Below are 25,201 nucleotides of genomic sequence, written 5' to 3'. Positions count from 1 at the left end.
TACTACTACTACTACTACTACTACTACTACTACTTCTACTACTACTACTACTACTACTACTTCTACTACTACTACTACTTCTACTTCTACTACTACTACTACTACTACTACTACTACTACAACTACTATTACTACTACTACTACTACTACTACTACTACTACTACTACTACTACTACTCTACTACTACTACTACTACTACTACTACTTCACCACCACCACCACCACCACCACCATTCACAGTGACAAAAAACGTATTCACACAATGGCTGCTACTACAACTTATAGCCCATATAGGGGGGCATGCATGTTTTACAAACAGCCCTTGTTTCTATGGGATTTTAACCACAACTGTTCATGTTTATCTCCGACACATATTTTTAGGTCACCTGTCATGAAGTAACACGGTGAGCTTATGTGATCGTGTGATGTCCGGCGTCCGTTGTGCGTGCCTGCGTGTTTCCGTGCGTCCGTCCGTCAACAATTTGTTTGTGTAGACAGTAGAGGTCACAGTTTGCATCCAATCTTGATGAAATTTGGTCAAAATGTTTATCTTGATGAAATCCGGTTTGGGATTGTATTTGGGTCATCTGGGGTCAAAAACAAGGTCACTAGGTCAAATAATAGAACAACCTTCTGTAGACAATAGAGGTCACAGTTTTCATCCAATCTTTATGAAATTTGGTCAGAATGTTTATCTTGATGAAATCTGGGTTGGGATTTTATTTGGGTCATCTGGGGTCAAAAACTAGGTCACTAGGTCAAATAATAGAAAAACCTTGTGTAGACATTAGAGATCACAGTTTTCATCCAACCTTTATGAAATTTGGTCAGAATTCTTGATGAAATCTGGGTGGGATTGTATTTGGGTCATCTGGGGTAAAAATCTAGGTCAAATAAATAGAAAAACCTTGTGTTGACAATAGAGGTCACAGTTTTCATCCAATATTTATGAACTGTGGTCAGAATGTTTATCTTGATGAAATCTGGATTGGGATTGTATTTGGGTAATCTAGAGTCAGGAACTAGGTCACTAGGTCAAATCATAGAAAAACATTGTGTAGACAATAGAGGTCATAGTTTTCATCTGATCTTAATGAGTCAGGTGAGCGATTCCGGGCCATCATGGCCCTCTTGTTATACTTAGAAAATTGAAAATTTGGTTAAGTTTTGTGTTTAGGTCCACTTTTTTCCTAAAGTATCAAAGCCATTGCTTTCATACTTGCAACAGTTACTAACTATCGTAAGGGGACTGTGCAGGCAAAGTAATGAAACTCTGACTGGCATTTTTAAGGAATTATGGGCCTTTTATACTTAGAAAATTTGGTTAAGTTTTGTGTTTTGGTCCACTTTACCCCTAAAGTATCATAGATATTGCTTTCATACTTGGAACACTCGCAAACTATCATAAGGGGACAGTAAAGGACAAGTTGCATAACTTTGGTAGTCATTTTTAAGGAATTATGGCCCTTTTTTGACTTAGTAACTTTGAATATATGGTTGCATTTTGTGTTTAGATCCACTTTACTTCTGAAGTATCAAGGCTATTGCTTTTAAACTTTAACTACTTTCATGCTATCATGAGGGTACTGTACCTGGCAAGTTGAATTTTACCTTGACCTTTGAATGACCTTGACTCTCAAGGTCAAATTATTAAATTTTGCTAAAATTGCCAATACTTCTTTTTTTATGATTAGATTTGATTGATACATTGACAAAACAACTCTTACCTGACATACCACAATTGACAATTGACTCCGTCCAAACCATCCGCCACGCCCCCCCCCCCCCCCCCCCCCCCCCGAATCCCCCCTCAATCCCCCTTTTTTAAATTAAAGATCATCTAATAAATGACCACCACACCCTCACACTATACCCCCACCCCCCACCCCAACAAAATAATTTTTATGCCCCCCTGGTAGGGTGGCATATAGCAGTTGAACTGCCCGTCAGTGTCAACCAGTCTGTCTGTCCGTCCGAAAAAAAACTTTAACATTGGCCATAACTTTTTCACTTTTTAAGATAGCAACTTGATAATTGGCATGCATGCTTATCTCATGGAGCTGCACATTTTGAGTGGTGAAATGTCAAGGTCATCCTTCAAGGTCAAATGTCAAATTTATGGTGTCTGTCCGTCCGAAAACTTTAACATTGGCCATAACTTTTTCAATATTGAAAATAGCAACTTGATATTTGGCATGCATGTGTATCTCATGAAGCTGAACATTTTGAGTGGTGAAAGGTGAAGATCATCGTTCAAGGTCAAATGTCAAATATATGGCGTCTGTCCATCCGAAAACTTTAACATTGGCCATAACTTTTTCATTTTTGAAGATAGCAACTTGATATTTGGCATGCATGTGTATCTCATGAAGCTGCACATTTTAGGTGGTGGAAGTTCAAGGTCAGGGTCATCCTTCAAGGTCATCCTTCAAGGTCAAAAAATAAAAATAAGATTCAAAGCGGCGTTCTCATGAAGCTGCACATTTTGAGTGGTGGAAGTTCAAGGTCATCCTTCAAGGTCAAGGTCATCCTTCAAGGTCAAAGGTCAAAAAACAAAGTAAAAATTTCAAAATGGCATTATCATGAAGCTGCACTTTTTGAGTGGTGGAAGTTCAAGGTCAATGTCATTCTTCAAGGTCAAGGTCATCCTTCAAGGTCAAAGGTCAAAAAAATATTCAAAGCGGCATTATCCTGAAGCTGCACATTTTGAGTGGTGAAGGTTCAAGGTCAAGGTCATCCTTCAAAGTCAAGGTCATCCTTCAAGGTCAAAGGTCAAACAAAATTTTTAAAAATTCAAAGCGGCGTTATTATGAAGCTTCACATTTTGAGTGGTGGAAGTTCAAGGTCAATGTCCTCCTTCAAGGTCAAAAAAAAAAAAAAAATTAATTTTAAAGCGGCGTTCTCATGAAGCTGCACATTTTGAGTGGTGGAAGTTCAAGGTCAAGGTCATCCTTCAAGGTCAAGGTCATCCTTCAAGGTCAAAGGTCTTTTTTTAAATTAAAATTCAAAGCGGCGTTCTCATAAAGCTGCACATTTTGAGTGGTGGAAGTTCAAGGTCAAGGTAATTCTTCAAGGTTAAGGTCATCCTTATAGATCAAAAGTAAAAAAATAAGATTTCAAAGCGGCCTTCTCATAAAGCTGCACATTTTGAGTGGTGGAAGTTCAAGTTCAAGGTCATCCTTCAAGGTCACGGTCATCCTTTAAGGTCAAAGGTCAACAAAATAAGATTTCAAAGCGGCCTTCTCATAAAGCTGCACATTTTGAGTGGTGGAAGTTCAAGGTCAAGTTCATCCTTCAAGGTCGAAGGTAAAAATAAAAAAAATAAAAAATTTAAAAGCGGCGCAATAGGGGGCATTGTGTTTCTGACAAACACATCTCTTGTTTTTTTCAAACATGGTTAAAAAACACAAATATTTATTTTTATTATTTTATTTTTGAAATACCGTCCAACCATCCCACCCAAGAATCCTCCCCCCCCCCCCAAAAAAAAAATATATAATTTTTTTTTTGCATTTATTGGCATTTTTTGAAGATAATGTAATAAATGACCACACCCCACACTATACACCCCTCTCCACTCCACCCCTCCCTCCTTTGTGATTGAAATTGAGATAGGTCCCTACACCTTTAAAAAGAAAAATAGATGAGCGGTCTGCACCCGCAAGGCTGTGCTCATGTTTGAAATTAAGAGTTACTTCTATTTTAAGGATTATCCTTGTCATACCATGTTATTTAAAAGAAAAACTGCTATGACTTGATTTATTATGCTATGATAATATATAATTGGTACAGTAACCTCTCTAATAAACATTTAAAGTTAGCAGGGGCAGGTATAATTGAGCCGAGTTCTTGAAAAACCAGGCTTTATGTATGTGCATAAAGATTTGTTTTAGATTAGCCTGTGCAGTCACATAGGCTAAACAGGGACAACACTTACCAATTTTATGTAATTGTTTGATTAAAGGAAGTCTCTTCTAGACAATGCTACCAGTCATAGCAGAGAAGAACACTTTACACACATGATTAAAGCCTAGATTTTCAAGAACGAGGCACAAACAAGAAATTACTGTAAGCAATCTTAACCCACTTGCATATTTCATATTATTTCAGAGTGTATTACTACAGAAAGACCAACCTTACTGAGAATCCCTTTGCGCCCCCCTTCATGTGGGAGCTGATATATGATGGAGGGGCAGACAGACGGTTCTATATCCTGGGCGGACTGGCCCCGTACTCAGAGCACACAGTGAAGATGGAGGCATGTAATGCAGTCGGTTGTGTCAATAGTACCGAGACCAGGGGAAGATCCAAACAAGATTGTAAGTCCTTGTTAAATTGAGATGATATTGCTAGTGCTTTTTAATTTTTCAGATTAAAAAAAAACAACAAAACATTTTAATCCAGCACTGAGTAACATTTGAACAATATTGTTAGAGCTTAAGCAATGTTGAATATGACCTTGCAGGTAACTGATAGTATGATCTTAAGTGAAACATTTTTCTGAGTAATAAAAAAAAATGCAGTTTGGGAGTTAATGTGTTAATTTGTTTGTTTTCCAAATAAATGTTTGTATGGCATCTAATTGTGACTGGGGAACTCAAGGCATAGCAAGACATACATATTTTTAGGAGGGGATATAGTAATTGGTCCTGTCCGTCCGTCCGTCCGTCTGGCCGAAACTTTGTCCGGAGCATAACTCCAAATCTATTCAATAGATTTACTTTAAACTTAGAATAGAAACAGATGGCAACTAGGAGAAGTGCAGTGACCAAGAACCATAACTTTATCTACCTTAGTGTTTGAATTATCTCCCCTTTTATATAACTTTAAAGTAAATTTTTGTCCAGAGCATAACTTTAAATATACTAAAGGGATTTACTTGAAACTTGAAATATAAACAGATTGCAACTAGGAGAAGTGCAGTGACCAAGAACCACAACTCTATCTACCTTAGTTTTTGAATTATCTACCCTTTTATATAATTTTAAAGTAAATTTTTGTCCGGAGCATAACTCTTAATTTACTGAAGGGATTTACTTGAAACTTGAAATATAAACAGATGGCAACTAGGAGAAGTGCATTGACCAAGAACCATAACTCTATCTACCTTAGTTTTTTAATTATCTCCCCTTTTATATAATTTTTAAGTGAATTTTTGTCCGGAGCGTACCTCTTAATCTACTGAAGGGATTTACTTGAAACTTGAAATATAAACAGATGGCAAGTAGAAGAAGTGCGAGACTAAGAACCATAACTTTATCTACCTTAGTGTTTGAATTATCTCCTTTATTTAATTTCAAAGTAAATTTTTGTCCGGAGCATAATGAATTATCTCCCTTTATTTGTTTTTACAAATATTATTATACTCTCTAAAACAAATGTTGTCATACAAGCAAACACATTTCGGCGAGGATTTGGCACAACTGTGACAAGCTCTTGTTTGTTTAGTAGATAGTGATCTAAATTGTTCTGAACAGTGTTATTACAAATGTTTTACTGATTCTATTGTATTGTGGATTTTTTTTCCTTTAAAAAAATCTGAGCCCCATTTTAAATAAAAAACAGATGCAATATTTAATTGCCAGTCATATTGAAGCCATACAAATATGCACAGACAATTCAATTTAATTATAAAAAAACAAGTTTAATGAACTAATTTAATTTGTGCAAAGGGATATTATTACAATCATGTGTTTCTAAACAACAGAAAATAAGGATTGTTCTGTGAATACAGTGCTTAATGCACATGCCTATAAATCCGTCCCAGATTAGCTTTTTCAGTATCCCAAGTCTAATCAGGAATGACACTTTACTGCATTAAGCCCCCTTTTCCCAGGGTTTGACTCATAGAGAATACTAGGTTAGCGTTGAATACAGAGAAGTTTATGTTGCGAGGCTTAGAACGCCGGAAGCGCGAGCCTTGGCGAGCGCTTTCGGTGTTCGAGCCGAGCAACATAAACTTCTCTGTATTCAACGCTAATCCTAGTATTCTATTTATCCCATTTGATTTTTTCAACGTGACATTTAACATAAATAGATCTAATAACCTTAACAATAATTTTAATTCAGTCATAAAAGCGCTTAAAATCTGACAAATGTAACCATGCGTAGTGATATACATGTATTTGTTCTGGTACGCAAAATAGTCTTTAAAAAATTCACACACAAACTGTAAAACAAGTAAAAATATCACCATATGCCTACATTCAATTTTACGCAGTATGCGAATTTTAACACATTACGACCGCGAAAAGAAGATTTTACTTTACTATAATTCATTTTATTTTCGAAAGAAAATGATCAAAATCCAATATGGCGGCGATTGCTCCTGACAAAATGCTGTCGATGTCAACATGTATGTACACCATCGACGACCTAGTTCTGGCTACCATAACTTTAAATGTCGCTTTTTATGATTTTTGACTGGCGCGACTTTGTACAGGTCTGTCAATACTAAATAAACTGTACGCTGAAGTTTCTTTAGCTATGGAAGACCTTGACAATTTTGACGAGTAAACAGACAATTTCAGCGACTGACACTTTATTTGACAAAATACAGGGCAATATGTTTCCCGACTTCGGACGACGAATTTAAGGACGCGCATAACGTGTTTTTATATAATGTTATGGGTATGCCGTGTGTGATCCGATGCATCAATGGCGCCCATGTTAAAATCATTTCCCCAAGAACAGGGAACGACCAAAGTACAAACAAAAATCAAAACACTTAAGAACTAGTATCTTACCTTTAATAATCCTTTAAAATCCATCTAATAATCCATTTAACTCAATAATTGACGATATTGCATCTAGGGTCTTTAATAATTATTTGAGCATAGTTAAATAAAGACCCTTATGCCATTCTATCACTTTATTCAAATGAGTTTATGAACGCGATAAACTTTCTTCTTCGTCACACGCTACGTCATGTACTCTACATTACTGCTGTTCAAATGAACCGGAGCAGTTTATCTAATAATAGCCGTTGGTAAACTCGGTTGCATTTGCAGATTTCTGCATACAAACATAATTATGTTTAAACTTGCACAATGTTTTATATATCTATGGTAAATGCCCCTATTGTACGAGAAAATAATTTAATATATAAATACACAAAGAATGGAAAACATTCCAGTACACAACAGATAAATGAGTAGAAAATACCCGTGTACAAATGGGACGTTCCAAATTCCAGTGTGGTGCTATTTTTACCATCTTATACTTTACACAGCTCTATGCATAACGTGAATTAAATAGGAAAGCAAACATAGCAGATTATTCATGAACTGTGCGATATGTGTATGGCTTGTTGTACATTCTGAATATTTAAGTTAAATGTCAAAAGTATATGCTTTGGTTATAAACAATGCACATTACACGAAATAAGGAAAATGTGATCAATTGACAATTCAGATATGTCGACATACAGTACATCGAGGGCTGAACGGAAAACTGCAGTATCTCCTTCTTAATATAATATGAGTTTCAACAGTCTTCCGTTCACCCCTCGACATGTAGAAAACATGTGAAGTAAGTCGCGTTTATAATAAATCGTCAAAAAATGGGGACAATGACGCAATAAGTTTGTCATTTTATGACGCCATCAATCAGCTGATTCATTATACGGATGGCGAAAAATTTTGTCATATTACTAGATTTAAAGGTTGAAGGTCGTATAATTTTGAAGCTTAAGTTTTGTCGACTGTGTTTCGTATGAAAAATCATTCAGTGGTAAAGTAAATATAAATAAAAAAATAACAAAACAAAAATCGTGTAATTTTATATTTTATTTCAACATTTCTTTTGGTGAATATGTTATATATATATATATTCCTGCAAAATGTGCACATTTTCTTCTAATGGGTGACCTTATAATTCGATCAATGAACCAAACAATATCGACCAAATTTTAGCGCATATCGCATGACGTCATTTAAAAAGTAGTCCGTGCACGCGACAGGTATATTCCACAGTGTTGAATACAAGCAAGTATATTCCACAACGTGTTATACCGTCAATGTCGCGGTGAAAATGGGATAAAAATGTTTGTTTCCTTCATTTTCAGTACCTGAGGGCCTACTGAAGCCCCTGGTGGATGGGCTGAACTCCTCTGCTATGGAGATACTCTGGACCCCTCCTTCCTTCCCCAACGGCCCCACACCCTACTATACAATCCAGAAGACCACACCCGCCCTCAGCTACCCACCGCAAGTTATCAGTGGTACACGCTTTCCTGGCGGAGGGTACTATCTTTTCCCACCAGAGACCATTCCACAGAATGTTGACTTTACTGGTAAGTTTTGAAGCTTGCACAGGTTGATAGCTTTATCATATTTGTTCAGGATGACATTTCTTTGATTGTTGAAATGTTTTTAATTTGATAAAGATAAGCATTATAATAATGCTGTATTGTTAAAAATTATGGTTTACTTTTAAAATTGTTATGATGAAAACATATGGTGCGTTTCCAAGTTAGTGTAAATGCCCATGGAGGTATACATGTTGAGCTTTCTTTTCTTGAGAATATTTTATATGTAGCAATGTAGTGTATATCTTTGCAAGAATTGATTAATATATTATGATAACGTCATCAATAAAAGTAAAAGAAAATGCAGCAGAAAACAAATTGACATTGCTAGCAACAATTAAACATGTTATTTCCTGAACATCAGGTATACGCTTCTGGTTCCGAACAAAGCAATTGAATGGTCTTCTGCTGTTTGCTGCGTCTGAAGGTCAACAGGACGAGTTTGTGGCTGTGCAGTTCAAGCAAGGTCGCCCATGGTTTCTCTTTGATCCTCAAGGTATATATTACCCAGACCTTTATAACATTTTATGCAAGGAGCTTCTTTGACCCTTAATTGAAAATGACCTTGACCTATAAAAAATTTCTCCATGATGCCTCTTTGACCCTAAACATATATAAGACCATGATTTATATTACAATATCTCAATGGAGCTTCTTTGACATTCATGGTATACATAATCCTTACCAATATGACATTTTCTCCATATTGCCTCTTTGACCCTCAAGTTAAAATGATATTGACCTATAGGTATATAACAATATCTTCATTCAGCCTCTTTGACTCTCAATGTTAAATGACCCAGACCTATAAAACAGTATATTCAAGGAGCCTCTTTGACACTCAACTGAAAATGACCTAGACCTATATAACACTTTTTCCATGTAGCCTTTTTGACCCTCAAGTTAAAATGGCCTTGACCTATAAAACAATTTTTTAATAGAGCCTCTTTGACCCTTTAGTTTAAATAATATTGACCATTATAACAATGTATAATATTTCCATGGAGCCACTTTGTCCCTTGATTTTTAAATGTGACATTAACCATTTGTTAATGATTGTTTATTGATACCTTACATGTTTGCTCGAAGATATTATGCGTTACCTTTAATTTAATACCATCTATTAATTGGTTTAACAGTTTTCTTATGTCAATATTCACTAAAAAGTCAAAACTATTTAAAGAGTTATAATTTTCATTGAACTTGACCTAATCAGGCACTTGCGCCACTTGGATCACTTTGGATTCCGACCCTAACGATGATAGAGTGTGGCGTTTTCATGATGATGAGTGGCACTTTTTTACTGCCCTAATCGTGTCAAACAATGCCTCAATTTCTGTAGACAATCAAACAGGTAGCATTCTTTGACTGAGATTGTGTGCTTTAGAGGTGTTAGATTAGTAGTGTCTTTTGAATACCTCTTTGTATGCATTTTTATTCTATTTTAATCAATTTATTTATAGATGTTTCAGAAATATTCTTAAAATTGAAATAGATGTGAATATTGAATCTGAAAGTCAAGCATTTTTATTTTGAGTGATTAATTATAGATAGAGATGCTTGAACTTTATTTATGGTAAAATTATGTTTTAAAAAGTTTTATTGAACATAAAAGCCAGCTGTATAATTCTTTTAAATAAAGGTTGATAAGTAAATATCAAATTATTTAGTCAAAATGATTGAATTTCACTATGAACTATTGTGGCAAATATAAAAAAAACACATTACAGTTCATCATGTTTTACTAATTGTTTAAAGTGCTTTTTAAAATTGAGTAGCTGTAGTAGTGGTTAACACAAGTAATGCATCTATACCTGTTTGCTTTTAGCATATTTCTATACATATGAGCTGTTCTCTCAAGCTTAATGCAGTCAACACAGGCTAATCAGGGACGGCCTTTTCCGTCTATACTAGATTGTTTTGTAAGCTCACCTGAGCGATAGCTCGAGGTGAGCTATTGTGATCACTCAGCGTCCGGCGTCCGTCCGTCCGTCCGTCCGTCCGCCCGTAAACAATTTGTAAACATCTTCTTCTACTAAACCATTGAGCCAATTTCAACTAAATTTCATGTAGAGCATCCCTAGGTCATGGGACAAAAGAATTGTTAAAAAAAATTTGATCACATAACCAAGATGGCCGCCATGACCATATATGGTAAAAACCTTAAAAAATCTTCTTGTCAGAAACCGCTTATCAGATTTTCAAAAAATTTCACAGGGATGACCTTTGAGGGCTCCCCTAAAAAAGTTGTTCAAAGAAATTTGATTCGTCAAAAAACATGGCCGCAGGAGCTCGTTGAACTTTGCATGTTTATTCGTTTTTGCCTATTTTGTGAAAACTTTCAAAAATCTTCCACATTTTTTGTCCGATCCTTTCCAAATTTGCACAGTGTCTTTATATCAATGAGGACACGAACCCTACAAAAAATGAGCATTATTGGTCCATGAAGTACAGAATTACCTCCCCTTGAATTGAGAAAATGGTGTTTATGCAATAAAGTCCAAATTTTTCATCCAATTCTTTCCAAACTTGTAAGGATTTATCATGGTTCAAACAAGGGAAACAACTACAGTTTATGCATGTTCTTTTTATTACAGATTTGCCTCCCTTTAATTCATTCAAAATCTCATTTTACAGCAGAGATTCCAAATCTGACCTGTAAATGAGCCCCATATTTACTGCTGGTGCTATGTTACCTTTTCCCATTTGATCATTCTTAAGTATTGGTCTTGTAATGCTGCTACTGCTACTGCTACAACTACTACTACTACTACTACTACTACTACTACTGCTACTACTACTACTACTACTACTACTACTACTACTACTACTACTACTACTACTACTACTTCTACTACTACTACCACTACTACTACTACTACTACTACTACTACTACTACTACTACTACTACTACTACTACTACTACTACTAGTACTACTATTACTTGTACTGCTACCACCACCACCACCACCACCACCACAACCACCACCACCACCACCACGTCTACTATTACTACTTCTACTACTACTGCCACTACTACTACTACTTTTACCACTACTACTACTACTACTACTACTACTACCACTACTACTACTACTACTACTACTACTACTACTTCTACTACTACTTCTACTACTTCTACTACTACTACTTCTACTACTACTACTACTACTACTACTACTACTACTACTACTACTACTACTACAACTACTATTACTACTACTACTACTACAACTACAACTACTACTACTACTACTACTACTACTACTACTACTACTACTACTACTACTACTACTACTACTACTACACCACCACCACCACCATTCACAGTGACAAAAAACGTATTCACACAATGGCTGCTACTACAACTTATAGCCCATATAGGGGGGCATGCATGTTTTACAAACAGCCCTTGTTTCTATGGGATTTTAAGCACAACTGTTCATGTTTATCTCCGACACATATTTTTAGGTCACCTGTCATGAAGTGACACAGTGAGCTTATGTGATCGTGTGATGTCCGGCGTCCGTTGTGCGTGCCTGCGTGTGTCCGTGCGTCCGTCCGTCAACAATTTGTTTGTGTAGACAGTAGAGGTCACAGTTTGCATCCAATCTTGATGAAATTTGATCAAAATGTTTATCTTGATGAAATCCGGTTTGGGATTGTATTTGGGTCATCTGGGGTCAAAAACAAGGTCACTAGGTCAAATAATAGAACAACCTTCTGTAGACAATAGAGGTCACAGTTTTCATCCAATCTTTATGAAATTTGGTCAGAATGTTTATCTTGATGAAATCTGGGTTAGGATTTTATTTGGGTCATCTGGGGTCAAAAACTAGGTCACTAGGTCAAATAATAGAAAAACCTTGTGTAGACATTAGAGATCACAGTTTTCATCCAACCTTTATGAAATTTGGTCAGAATTCTTGATGAAATCTGGATGGGATTGTATTTGGGTCCTCTTGGGTAAAAATCTAGGTCAAATAAATAGAAAAACCTTGTGTTGACAATAGAGGTCACAGTTTTCATCCAATATTTATGAACTGTGGTCAGAATGTTTATCTTGATGAAATCTGGATTGGGATTGTATTTGGGTCATCTAGAGTCAGGAACTAGGTCACTAGGTCAAATCATAGAAAAACATTGTGTAGACAAAAGAGGTCATAGTTTTCATCTGATCTTAATGAGTCAGGTGAGCGATTCAGGGCCATCATGGCCCTCTCGTTGTTGTTTTTTCCTTTAAAGGAACAATTTCATAAAAGTGGAAAGTTTCATCCCTGATAAGCGTGTGCATACTGCAAAGGGCTAATCTGGGACAACACTTTACACAAATCAATTCAGCATGTTTTCCCAGGAGCGCAGCTCATATAATGTACAATTTTTCTAGAAGTGATGTGCTTATATTATAAACACTTTTTCAGATCTATGCAAGCATTGAATTGTCTGACACATGAGTGTTTTATATTACTTGGCAAGTTTTGTTCCACAGTAGAGCATATTCCACAAGAACCAGCCATCCTGTGTGGCAAGTGCTTATTAGTAGATTATAATACAACTCTTACGCATAGGGTGCCCGTCTTTTGTGTACACAACAAATGACGAGGGAATGAGGTACAGCGATAATGTCTGGCATCAGCTGATAGCATGGAGGGATGAGAACGTGGCGTACATCGCCATAGACAACACGTGGACAGGTTTGGAAAATGGAGCACTCATAGAATTAAGTCTGCTTATCGAAAAAGTATATAGTTTACACAACATTTCTGAAAAATTTAGACTTTTGCATTGTGCTTAAGAAAATACGTTTGTATTGAGTTCAATTCTGGAGGCTTCATGTCCCTTAATTTATAATGCAAAATGTCTTCTAATTCAACTGCAAGACTAATTCAAACAATCCATACAGTGAAGTGTTTGGGGAATAAATTTTGTATTATAAGTTGGCTGATCTAAACTTACAGACTGGAAACTTGCAACACATTGTAAAATTAAAAATGTTTATAATATGTAATTTAGTTGTGGTGAAACTACCTATTCAAATAAAGCTGGTTAGTTTTTTGTGTTTACATAGAAGTGTCATAGCATGCTGCATGCTTTATTTTATAATATTTTTATGTCACCCAGTCTATACTGGGGGACATATTGTTTTTGCCCTTAGGCTGTCTGTTGGTTTGTTTGCATCAAACTTTAACATTGGCCATAACTTTTGCAATATTGAAGATAGCAACTTGATATTTGGCATGCATGTGTATTTCATGGAGCTGCGCATTTTGAGTGGTGAAAGGTCAAGGTCGTCCTTCAAGGTCAAAGGTCAAATATATGGAGGGGGACATTGTGTTTCACAAACACATCTTGTTTTTAAATATGTTCTGATATTATTTAATCCAATTATATTATAATATATAATCCATAACACTCCTTAATTGTAGTTAATGTTTTACTTCAACATATCTAACAGTCATAAAAATGTGTGATAATGATCTACAAAATCCGTATACAAAAACAGATTTAAAACTTAATATTAACTTGTATTTAAATGAAAGTTTTTGAGCAATAAATCAGTTTTTAGTCCAATTATTTGTGGTAAAATGATGCAGTATAACTCCTTTTACAAAACATGTATGCCTTTTTTCTAAACATTTTAATACAGTCCTTAAGTTTTCTCTAAACAGCTTTACAAATATGGGCTTTGGATCAGCACTCATAAACAACAAGATCAGATGAAAAACAAATCAAAGTCTAAGAATATGTTATTTATATGAGCTCTTATTTGTGCTCATTTTGGCAATATCATGATGAGTGAGTCTGAAACTAAGGTATCTGCATAACATTTCTAAATCTGATACAATAGCACTAATCTCTCATAACATTGCCAAGATGAGCATACACCTGGGCCCATTATAAATAAGGAGCTATAACATTGCCAAGATGAGCATACACCTGGGCCCATTATAAATAAGGAGCTATAACATTGCCAAGATGAGCATACACCTGGGCCCATTATAAATAAGGAGCTATAACATTGCCAAGATGAGCATATACCTGGGCCCATTATAAAAAAGGAGCTATAACATTGCCAAGATGAGCATACACCTGGGCCCATTATAAATAAGGAGCTATAACATTGCCAAGATGAGCATATACCTGGGCCCATTATAAATAAGGAGCTATAACATTGCCAAGATGAGCATACACCTGGATCCATTTTAAATAGGAGCTATAACATTGCCAAGATGAGCATACACCTGGGCCCATTATGAATAAGGAGCTATAACATTGCCAAGATGAGCATACACCTGGGCCCATTATAAATAAGGAGCTATAACATTGCCAAGATGAGCATACACCTGGGCCTATTATAAATAATGATCCATAACATTGCCAAGATGAGCATACACCTGGGCCCATTATAAATAAGGAGCTATAACATTGCCAAGATGAGCATATACCTGGGCCCATTATAAATAAGGAGCTATAACATTGCCAAGATGAGCATACACCTGGGCCCATTATAAATAAGGAGCTATAACATTGCCAAGATGAGCATACACCTGGGCCCATTATAAATAAGGAGCTATAACATTGCCAAGATGAGCATACACCTGGGCCCATTATAAATAAGGAGCTATAACATTGCCAAGATGAGCATACACCTGGGCCCATTATAAATAAGGAGCTATAACATTGCCAAGATAGCATACACCTGGGCCCATTATAAATAAGGAGCTATAACATTGCCAAGATGAGCATATACCTGGGCCCATTATAATATATGATCCATAACATTGCCAAGATGAGCATACACCTGGGCCCATTATAAATAATGAGCTATAACATTGCCAAGATGAGCATACACCTGGGCCCATTATAAATAATGAGCCATAACATTGCCAAGATGAGCATACACCTGGGCCCATTATAAATAAGGAGCTATAACATTGCCAAGATGAGCATATACCTGGGCCCATTATAAATAATGATCCATAACATTGCCAAGATGAGCATACACCTGGGCCCATTATAAATAATGATCCATAACATTGCCAAGATGAGCATACACCTGGGCCCATTATAAATAATGAGCTATAACATTGCCAAGATGAGCATACACCTGGGCCCATTATAAATAATGAGCCTCGTTCTGGGAAAACAAGGTTAAATGCATGTGCGTAAATGGTCGTTACAGATAAGCCTGTGTAGTGAGCACAACCTTATTAGGGAAAACACTTTCCCCTTTTATTGTATTTTTGTTTTTAGAAAGTCTCTTCTAAGCAAAATCCAGTTATGACTGAAAGTGCTCTCCCTGATTACCCTGTGCTGACTGCACAGGCATTGTTATCTGGGACGACACTTTAAGCACATGCATTAAATCCTGTTTTTTCAAAGGGAGGCTCATAGTCATTCTTAAAATAAATTTTCCCAGGATCAAGGGTGGCCTCCTGCGCAACGGGAACCATCATCGGACCAAACACTGGTGTGTATGTGGGGGGACTGCCAGCAGACTTTGAGATTCGCAGGACCAGTAAGGACACCAGACTGCAGGTAAACTGACATGTTATGTACAATGGGCTTTTTTAGGCATGATCTTGGAATATCAGGGCTTAATACACGTGCATGAAGTATCGTCCTATATTGGCTTGTGCAGTCTGCACAAGCTAATCAGGGATTCTTCTTTGTTTAAAGACTATCTGTTGTTAACAAAAATTACGTCTAAGGGGAAAGCGTTGTCCCTAATTTATTTCAGAAGATACTTCTCACACAAGCATTGACCTAGTTTTCTGCTGAAATGTTATTAACATTGACAAATTTTATTATAAAAGTCATGTTAATGAATACATTTCAAGTACTCAATGTGGCATAATATGCCATTTATGTCAGACCCTATATGTATTTAATTTTGTTCTAGTTGTTTAAGCTTGTCATTAAGGTCAATATTTGGCCTAGAATGCTTATTACTTATAGATATCACCTGATACAAAGCCAGGGCTCGCGCTGTCGTTCGCCACTTGAGCCATTTGCGAAAATATTGAGAATTTGGCTCAAGAAAAATCCGATTTGCGAAAATGCTAAAATCTCGTAAAATTTCATTGAAAACAGCCGCCATTTAAACCCGAAACTGGTTTTCTATATTTTTCTCTTTGTTTCAATGAAAGTATTCGCAATTTGAACAGTGAACGAAAACCGGTCTGCACCTGTATCGAGACATCGCTTGACCTTATTGTCATTGAAGTGCACATGGTAGCTGGCCAATCAAAACTGAGCTGGCTTACACATGAAATGACGTTGTCGAATGAAACGTAAAAATGGGTGGAGCTATGAATACACAGTTAATATTGTCGTCTGCAAACAAAATAGCAGATGGTCGCAAATGTCGTATTATAAGATTAAAAATTAAAATAAGCGTGACAATAAATTAATTATTTCCAAGCTGACTATCGATCTAAATTAAAGAGTGATAATTAAATAATTAGTTCTATGTCGTTGATGTTACAACTTTCTGCTGATTTTCGATTGAAATGAAAAGGTGTCAATTAATTAATTTGATCGTTTTACTCACACACTATGATAACTAACAGCGGCGTATTTTAATCAAAGGAAAACGTAAAAAACACGCGCGGTTTAATTGCAATTAAAATTAAATTAAAGTTACGAATTTTGTAACGCATAGGAAGACTAATTTATGTCGTCTACTATATAAATGGAAGTAACCACTTTGTCCGTACAGTCGCTAACATGACTTCTTTAACCTTAAATCGACGAAAATGAGTCTGAACAAACAAACACAATAATTAAAACACAAAAAACTAGAGCATTCCAAGAGTCATGGAAAGTTGATAATAATTGGCTTCGCTTTGAGAATGAATCAAAATCAATGTACTGTGACCTATGCATTAAGGTGCAGAATTCCAACACGTTCACTGTAGATTGCAGTATCCTAAAAAAAGACTCGGTGACGAAACATGCAAAGTCTAAAGGTAAGATTTTGAAGATGAGAGGAATTTTTATTTGAAATTACTTTGAAATGCTATAGTCTAACTATATGTATATATGCAGATTGACTATGTATTATTTTTTTTATTTTCAGATCACACTCATGCGGTCGTTGCCAGCAAGCAGTAAAGCAGCAAAACAATGTATTTTGTGAATGAAATGAATGCTTGTATTTTACATACCATTCATCATGTTGTTAAAAATGCGCTGTATTAAAATATCTCTATTACTATGAAAATTGTGATGTGATGTATATTATGATATGTGACATGTGCTTGTTGTCATTAAAAGAAATATGAAAAATCTATAGTATATATTGTTATTTGAAAGAAACGAAAACTGGTTGGCAATAGGCCCAAAACGCATCAAAGACAATCTAGGATCTAAAAAATTTTCCGGGGGGGGGGGGGGGGGGGTGGGGTGGGGGGGGGGCATGCCCCGGACCCCCCTACATCTGGGTGGCTCAAACATTTTTTTTGGGCCAGCGCTAGCCCTGAAAGCAGAGTGAAATACACCAATACTTTGACAAACAACTCTGCTGTATGTTTTATTAATCATGTTTCAATGTCATATGTTTATTAAATGCAGACCATTGTTTTGAAAATTTTGGGCTTGTGTCGTATGACAGAAAGGAACTGTTTTAGATGATCAATCCTGAACTCTCTTTTCTTAGCATCAATGAGTAAATGCTTGTCAAATTGCCAAATTATTTCAAATACTTCACCACATCTCCAAGTTAACATGCTTATTGATATCAGGTTATCAACTACGGTTTCCAAAACTGCATCTGTGACATCAATGATATAAACACAATCAGAAATCAACTGCATCTGCGACATCAATGATATAAACACAATCAGAAATCAACTGCATCTGTGACATCAATGATATAAACACAATCAGAAATCAACTGCATCTGTGACATCAATGATATAAACACAATCAGAAATCAACTGCATCTGTGACATCAATGATATAAATAAACACAATTAGAAATCCTCATATTTTAGGATGTTATCCATGCTCTGTAAAAAGGGGGTTAAATGCATGTGCCAAAAGTGTCATCCCAGATTAGCCTGTGCAATCTGCACAGGCTTATTAGGGACAACACTTTCAGCTTTTAGGATATTTTTTGTTTCAAGAAAGTTTCATCTTAGCAAAAATCAAGTTTAGGCAGAAAGTGTTGTCCCTGATTTGCCTGTGTGGACTGCATAGGCTAATCTGGGATGACACATTGCGTACATGCATTAAACCCTCTTTTCACAGAGCATGGCCCACATTTACTATGGATATTAAGGAAATTGCTTTCAAGGTCATATATTTTTTATTACTTGCAGATCATAGACTATGGTTTCCAAGGCTGCATTCGAGACATCCAGGTGATGCAGCAGAAGTACCCGGTAGAGTTGTGGACGACCCTCGACTGGAACAAGGCCATACACAACGAGCTTGCCTTCCTAAATTGGGAGGGCTGTCCCATAAACCTCGACAAGGGCACACATTTCATGGGCCAGGGTGTGATTTCAGATTTTATAGCCTCAATCCAAGAAAACATAGATTAGTCGTCCCAGATAAGCCTGTGCTGTCTACACAGGCTAATCAGGGGCAACACTTTCTGCCTTTACAATACAATATCTTACAACTTCCATGTATTAGGATGAAGATTTATTATCACAGTTCAAGGTTAATGCAGGTATTAGCATGATATAAAAGTGACTTTAAGTTCATTGTGTCCAGCATATTGATCTGGTCTGTTGCTGTTGTGTGTAATTTGTTTATCCAGTACCAGTTGCTGTCATTGGACAAGTATATGGGCTGTGCTCTGTGAAAAGGGGGTTGATGTGCATAAAGTGTTGTCCCAGATTAGTCTGTGCAGTCTGTACAGGCTAATCAGGGATGACACTTTCTGCCTTAACTGGATTTTTGCCAAGAATAAACTGTCTAGAAACAAAAGATAAATGCAAGTTAAAGTGTTTTACCTGATGAGCCTGTGCGGACTGCACAGGCTAATCTGGGACGACACTTTACGCAAGTGCATTAAACCCTCTTTTCATAGAGCATGGCTCATATGTTTCCACAGCATTTGTGACATCATACGTGGTTCTTGTTTCAATATGATCTTAACCTTATTAATGGCTTGCCATTTTAGGATATGCACGTTTTCCAACCGACACATCCATAATTGGTACAATGAAGACCATAACATTCGGTTTCCGAACCCAGATGCACACTGGGATAATCTTCTTTGTACATGGGGGAACCGGGATCTACATTTACTGTGCATTGATAAAAGGTGCATTGCACTTTGAGTTTGGCAATGGCCTGTTGGTGGGTTCAGTTACCTATAATCGACCCGATGTGAACTTCTGTAACAGTCAGTGGTACTATATTACGCTGGTGAAGAATAACCAGCAGGCAACCATTTCTGTGAAGGATTATGGGACAGAAACGTCAGGGAATCCAGACATGGCGTTAAACGTTTTGACATCTTCTGAGTTCTTGCTTGGCGGAATTCCACCAAATTCTGAAGCACAGACATTTATTGTGAACAACAAGCTATCCATACCATTAGCAGGTTTGATACAAATATTTTATTTTCACTGGTACCAGTACTTTAAGTTAACTGTAAACCAAATGTTTAATGTTTTTATACCAGGACCAACATTTATTTAGCTTCTTAAACAATATGCAGACTTTTCCTTATGCTAAAAATGTGTAAAATTTTATTAATTGATTCAAATTAATTGTTCCATGGAATATAATTAATGTGTAATAAACAACAACAGGGTCACTGTTGTGTAGTGAATATGGTGCCTGCCTAGCGACAGAGAGGTCATGGGTTCAATCCTCACTGTGCAAGCATTCTTAAGATCTCCCTATGATCGACACCAAGTACTGAACTAGTCCAAGGAAACGGACTCGAGAGCATATAAAAAAAGCCTTAGGTTTTCAATGCAATCAAGCTAAAATAAATAGGTTAAAGTAATTTTGTGATATGTCTGATATTTGTCCAGCATTTGGAGGTTGTTTACGTGACGTGGAGTTTGACTCTGGGCGAGAACTAGACTTCCTGAAGCAGTCGATTGAAGTCATCAATGTGAACATGGACGGGTGTGCACCCTACCACGTCCATCCAGACCAGTGCAAGGATGACCTCATCACAGAGGTATACAATGGCACCGCTATGAGGGCATTGGATACGGGACTGCACTCGTATACCGGTGAGTTAACTCAAATATGTATGGCATTCTTTTTGCTGGTGAGTAAACTCAAATACGCATGACAAACTATATATATACTGGCGAGTGAACTCAAATATGCACGACATACTATATACTGGCGAGTGAACTCAAATATGCATGACATACTATATTCTGGCGAGTGAACTCAAATATGCATGACATACTATATACTGGCGAGTGAACTCAAATACGCATGACATACTATATACTGGCGTGTGAACTCAAATATGCATGACATACTATATACTGGCGAGTGAACTCAAATATGCATGACATACTATATACTGGCAAGTGAACTCAAATATGCATGACATACTACTGTGAAACCATTATTAATCGTCAGGCATTAATTTTCATATATTTCGTCAGTCGACTGATCGGCGAATTTAAGATCCTAACGAACAATCATGCTCTATGTTTGAACAAAAACAAACACTAAGTTGAACAATATTTAAAAACTTTACTGTAGACATGAGGCATTAAATTCCAATATAATCCATGCACACATTCACTGCTGTTTCGTAATCAAGATTAATCCGGTTTTGACACAAAGGGATGTAGATTACACAAGGTACTTAACTGACACGTGCCACTTCTTTAAAACGCGTGTGCAGTACAGCTGTATCGAATGCGTTGACTTCGTTTATGTAGAATGGTAATGAATTAGCGCTAATTGTTTATAACTTTATTACACATTAGGTGCATTGTGTTTTTCAGGGGTGTTGCATATTAGCCATCACGCAGCGAATGCCGATGAAAGACAATAAACCAAATGAAAAGATGACGATGTGTGATCAACATGCGTATTTATCACAAATTAATAAAGAATATTTTAATTGCTGTTTGTTGTTTGATTGTTTGCGTTTAACCATACTTATTACTATTTTATATGTATCAATTTATTTATTTTAAAATTATTGACATTATTGATATATATACCGGTAGTTTACTTTTTAAGAACAAACACACGCATAGAGTTTATAAATTTGTTCGCACCTTCCCTAATTGGTGCCGATAAAGGTACGATTGTTATCAGTATGGCAATTATAATAATAGAATAAGACTAATTGGCAATTGGCTTCGTTTTTACAAACACTCGTTAAAGGTTATTCGATCCCACTTTTCCGCTAATCATAACAATGAACGTGTGAATGGCATACATTAAGAGGTTCCATTACTGTCCCTTGATTACAAATGACTAGTTAATTGGCATGATTCTCAAGTGTGTTCACGCATTCGTACCACGATTTTTCGCAACTGCGATTGATCGCGAATATGTATTATACACAAATCGGATATTAACTGACGCATTTTTTTAAAATTCAAAATCAGAAATCGGCGAATTTAAGTGCTGACGAAATCGTCATTTTTATAAAAATGACGAAATTTTGTGCTGTCGAAAATAAATGGTTTCACAGTATTGACTGGCGAGTGAACTCAAATATGCATGACATACTATATACTGGGGAGTGAACTCAAATATGCATGACATACTATATACTGGGGAGTGAACTCAAATATGCATGACATACTATATACTGGCGAGTGAACTCAAATATGCATGACATACTATATACTGGCGAGTTAACTCAAATATGCATGACATACTATATACTGGCGAGTGAACTCAAATACGCATGACATACTATATACTGGCGAGTGAACTCAAATATGCATGACATACTATATACTGGCGAGTGAACTCAAATATGCATGACATACTATATACTGGCGAGTAAACTCAAATATGCATGACATACTATATACTGGCGAGTGAACTCAAATACGCATGACATACTATATACTGGCGAGTGAACTCAAATATGCATGACATACTATATACTGGCGAGTAAACTCAAATATGCATGACATACTATATACTGGCGAGTGAACTCAAATACGCATGACATACTATATACTGGCGATTGAACTCAAGTATTATCTGCACTCTGGCACAACAGGGCTTAATGCATATCTGCACTGGCTTATCAGGGATGACACTTTCCTCTTAAATGAAAATTAAATTTGTCAAGCCTATGTTTGTCGTTAACAACTTAAAACTGGCATACCAATAATGATAGGGTGTGTTTATTGTTTTCAGATTACCTGTACAGAGTGTTGGCCACAAATGATGCAGGCTCAGGTCGGAGCTCCTGGGGGTATGGGCGCACCAAAGAGGGCTGTAAGTATTGAAGAGCAAGTTATAAGCACTTATGCTAACTAGTAACTATGTTTGGTATTTGGGGCCTGCATGGTTGTGTTTGACTGAATAATTAAATGTGTATTTTTGAGGTCAAATTATTTGAGTTTGTATACATTTACTTGCTAACAACGACTAGAAAATATGCTTAAAAATATCTCTCAGTATAATCAAAGATCTATCAAGAAACTCTGCAGTTATAGTTGTTTTGTATAATCATTAGGATTGGAATATAATCAACTTAAAATTAGTTCTATGAAAAGAACATTTTAATGTATAAGTGCTTCATGAAATAATGAGTGAAAATGTGTGTTCTGTTTCTCCTAAGCCACCTCAGGGTTTGACCCCAACACAACATGCATTAAACATTAAAAAGGGGACACACCTATTTTATTCTGGAATCATGTAAGCCGCACTCAGGGAAAAAAAGATTTAACCCTTTGCATGCTGGAAAATTTGTCGTCTGCTAAAATGTCTTCTGCTGAATTTCTAAAATTAGCATTTTCTTCGATTTTTTTTCAAAGAATACTATCAGAATAGCAAACAGTTTGGATCCTGATGAGAAGCCACGTTGTGTGGCGTCTCATCTGGATCCAAACTGTTTGCAAAGGCCTTCAAAATTCGGTTCCAGCACTGAAAGGGTTAATGCATGTGCATAGAGTGTTGTCCCAGATAAGGCAGGCTGCACAGGCTAATCAGGGAGAACACTGTCTTTTATTATGGAATTTTGGGTTTAAAGGAAGTCTCTTCTAAATTAAACTAAAATACAGTTTAGGCCGAAAGTGTTGTACCTGATTAGCCTGAGCGATCTGCACAGGCTAATCTGGGATGACACTTTAAGCACATACATTCAGCCCCTTTTTCCCAGAGCAAGGCTGAAACTCACATGACTTCTTTCTCCCCAGCCCCTGTGGGAGTGACCCCGCCCTATGAGGCCAAGCACTACACAGGCTACCACGTGGAGTTCCACTGGCTGGCGCCGGTCAGCACGTCTGGAATGATGACCAAGTTTGTCCTCAAGGCATACAACCTGGACAACACCACCCTGGATCCAGTCGAGGCCTTGTTTACAAACACCTCCAAACGAGAAGGTTCATGTTTACGCCTTTTTTCTCTTTACCCTTTCTCTCTCAGATACCCATTCCCTTAGAAATAGAGAATGCATGGTTGGTTCAGAGATGGAGAAAGTTTATCCGGTGAGGCTAAGAAAAACAAAGTAGGGCGAGCTTTAGCAAGCCCTATTTTTCTTTTCTGGGCTGAACCAGATAAACTTTCTCCATCTCGGAACCAACCATGTATTCGATTTATCCTGCTTCATGCCGTTGACACATTTTATCAAAGACAAATGATAAAATGATTTAACAATATAATTATTCTTGTCGGGCCTCCTACATGTACACCACAACATTCCTGACAAACGAATAACTACCAATTGTGTCACGTGAAAAATATTTGCACTTTAAACTGTTCCTTTTAATACCTACCTATTGAAAATATGAAAAGAAACAAAAAACGAATCCAGAATGTGATATTTTTCTTGGTAATTTTTTTTTTAAATGCAGCAGCAAAACAAAAACTAAATTTTATTTACCTTAATGACAACTTCTATCCGTTGCTTATAACAATAAATTTACAACAATATACACATCCATTTTCTGTTCTTCCATCCCTTTGTCGAAATGCATTTTCTGTTTTTCCATCTGTTTAATTGAAATGTATTTTAAACCGCACTATTTTTTTATAGTGCTAACTGCTTTGACCCAAAACCCGATTTAAGAAATCGTAATCCTGTTGTAGCAAATTATTTTATTCTAATCAAAGTTTACAATTATATATATGACAAACACACAATCCGAAATACGTTTATGATTTGTTTGATGCTTTGAAAATATATTAAAAAAACTGTTAAAACCACCACGTCAAAATTGTTGTCCCTTAAATCCTGAGAGAAACTAGAGAAACTAGAATGTTTTGTCTGAGGAATGACGTCACACTAGATACGTCATAAATTGCGTATTCAAGTAAATAAAAATGATAAATACAGAAACCTGATTCGGTTATATATTTTGAAGAAGAAAAAAAAAGGATTATATGTTATATACTAATAACATTCATGATGTGTCCCAATAAATTTCAAAGGTCAACTATTAGAACATGTTAATTGGCGTGTAGGAATACCTACTTACAGTTAGATCGCAGTCACATGAGGTACTGCCGGAGATCAACTAGATTATCTGACCCTGCTTTATTAGGTCAATGTTTGTATCAGAGGCAGTATAAAATGAAACTAAAGCCCTATTAACACTAAAAATCAACAAATTTTTCGTAAAATATTTCTTAAAATAAAGTTAACCGATAAAAAAATAGTGTTCCTTATAGCAATAGCCATAATTTCAACACTTAGTTTTTTTCTTGACGGACATGGCTGTAACTTTCTGTTCAATACAACCCGTACATGACT

At 36.3% G+C, this 25,201-nt stretch overlaps 1 protein-coding gene across 1 annotated transcript in view; it reads left to right on the top strand.

The window, feature by feature from the left end:
* LOC127872110 (usherin-like) overlaps positions 1–25,201 on the top strand; it is a 122,254-nt gene that overhangs the window by 36,246 nt on the left and 60,807 nt on the right. Inside the window, 10 exon segments of the mRNA XM_052415438.1 lie at positions 4,112–4,320; positions 8,067–8,294; positions 8,674–8,805; positions 12,879–13,004; positions 15,731–15,849; positions 18,636–18,813; positions 19,448–19,873; positions 20,313–20,519; positions 22,642–22,722; positions 23,646–23,831. Of these exon segments, the coding sequence (XP_052271398.1) occupies positions 4,112–4,320; positions 8,067–8,294; positions 8,674–8,805; positions 12,879–13,004; positions 15,731–15,849; positions 18,636–18,813; positions 19,448–19,873; positions 20,313–20,519; positions 22,642–22,722; positions 23,646–23,831 (1,892 nt within the window).

The sequence above is a fragment of the Dreissena polymorpha genome, chromosome 3, assembly GCF_020536995.1.
Source record: "Dreissena polymorpha isolate Duluth1 chromosome 3, UMN_Dpol_1.0, whole genome shotgun sequence".
Taxonomy (NCBI): domain Eukaryota; kingdom Metazoa; phylum Mollusca; class Bivalvia; order Myida; family Dreissenidae; genus Dreissena; species Dreissena polymorpha.
Note: the sequence above shows the minus strand (reverse complement) of the source record. Positions and strands in the feature narration are given on the sequence as shown.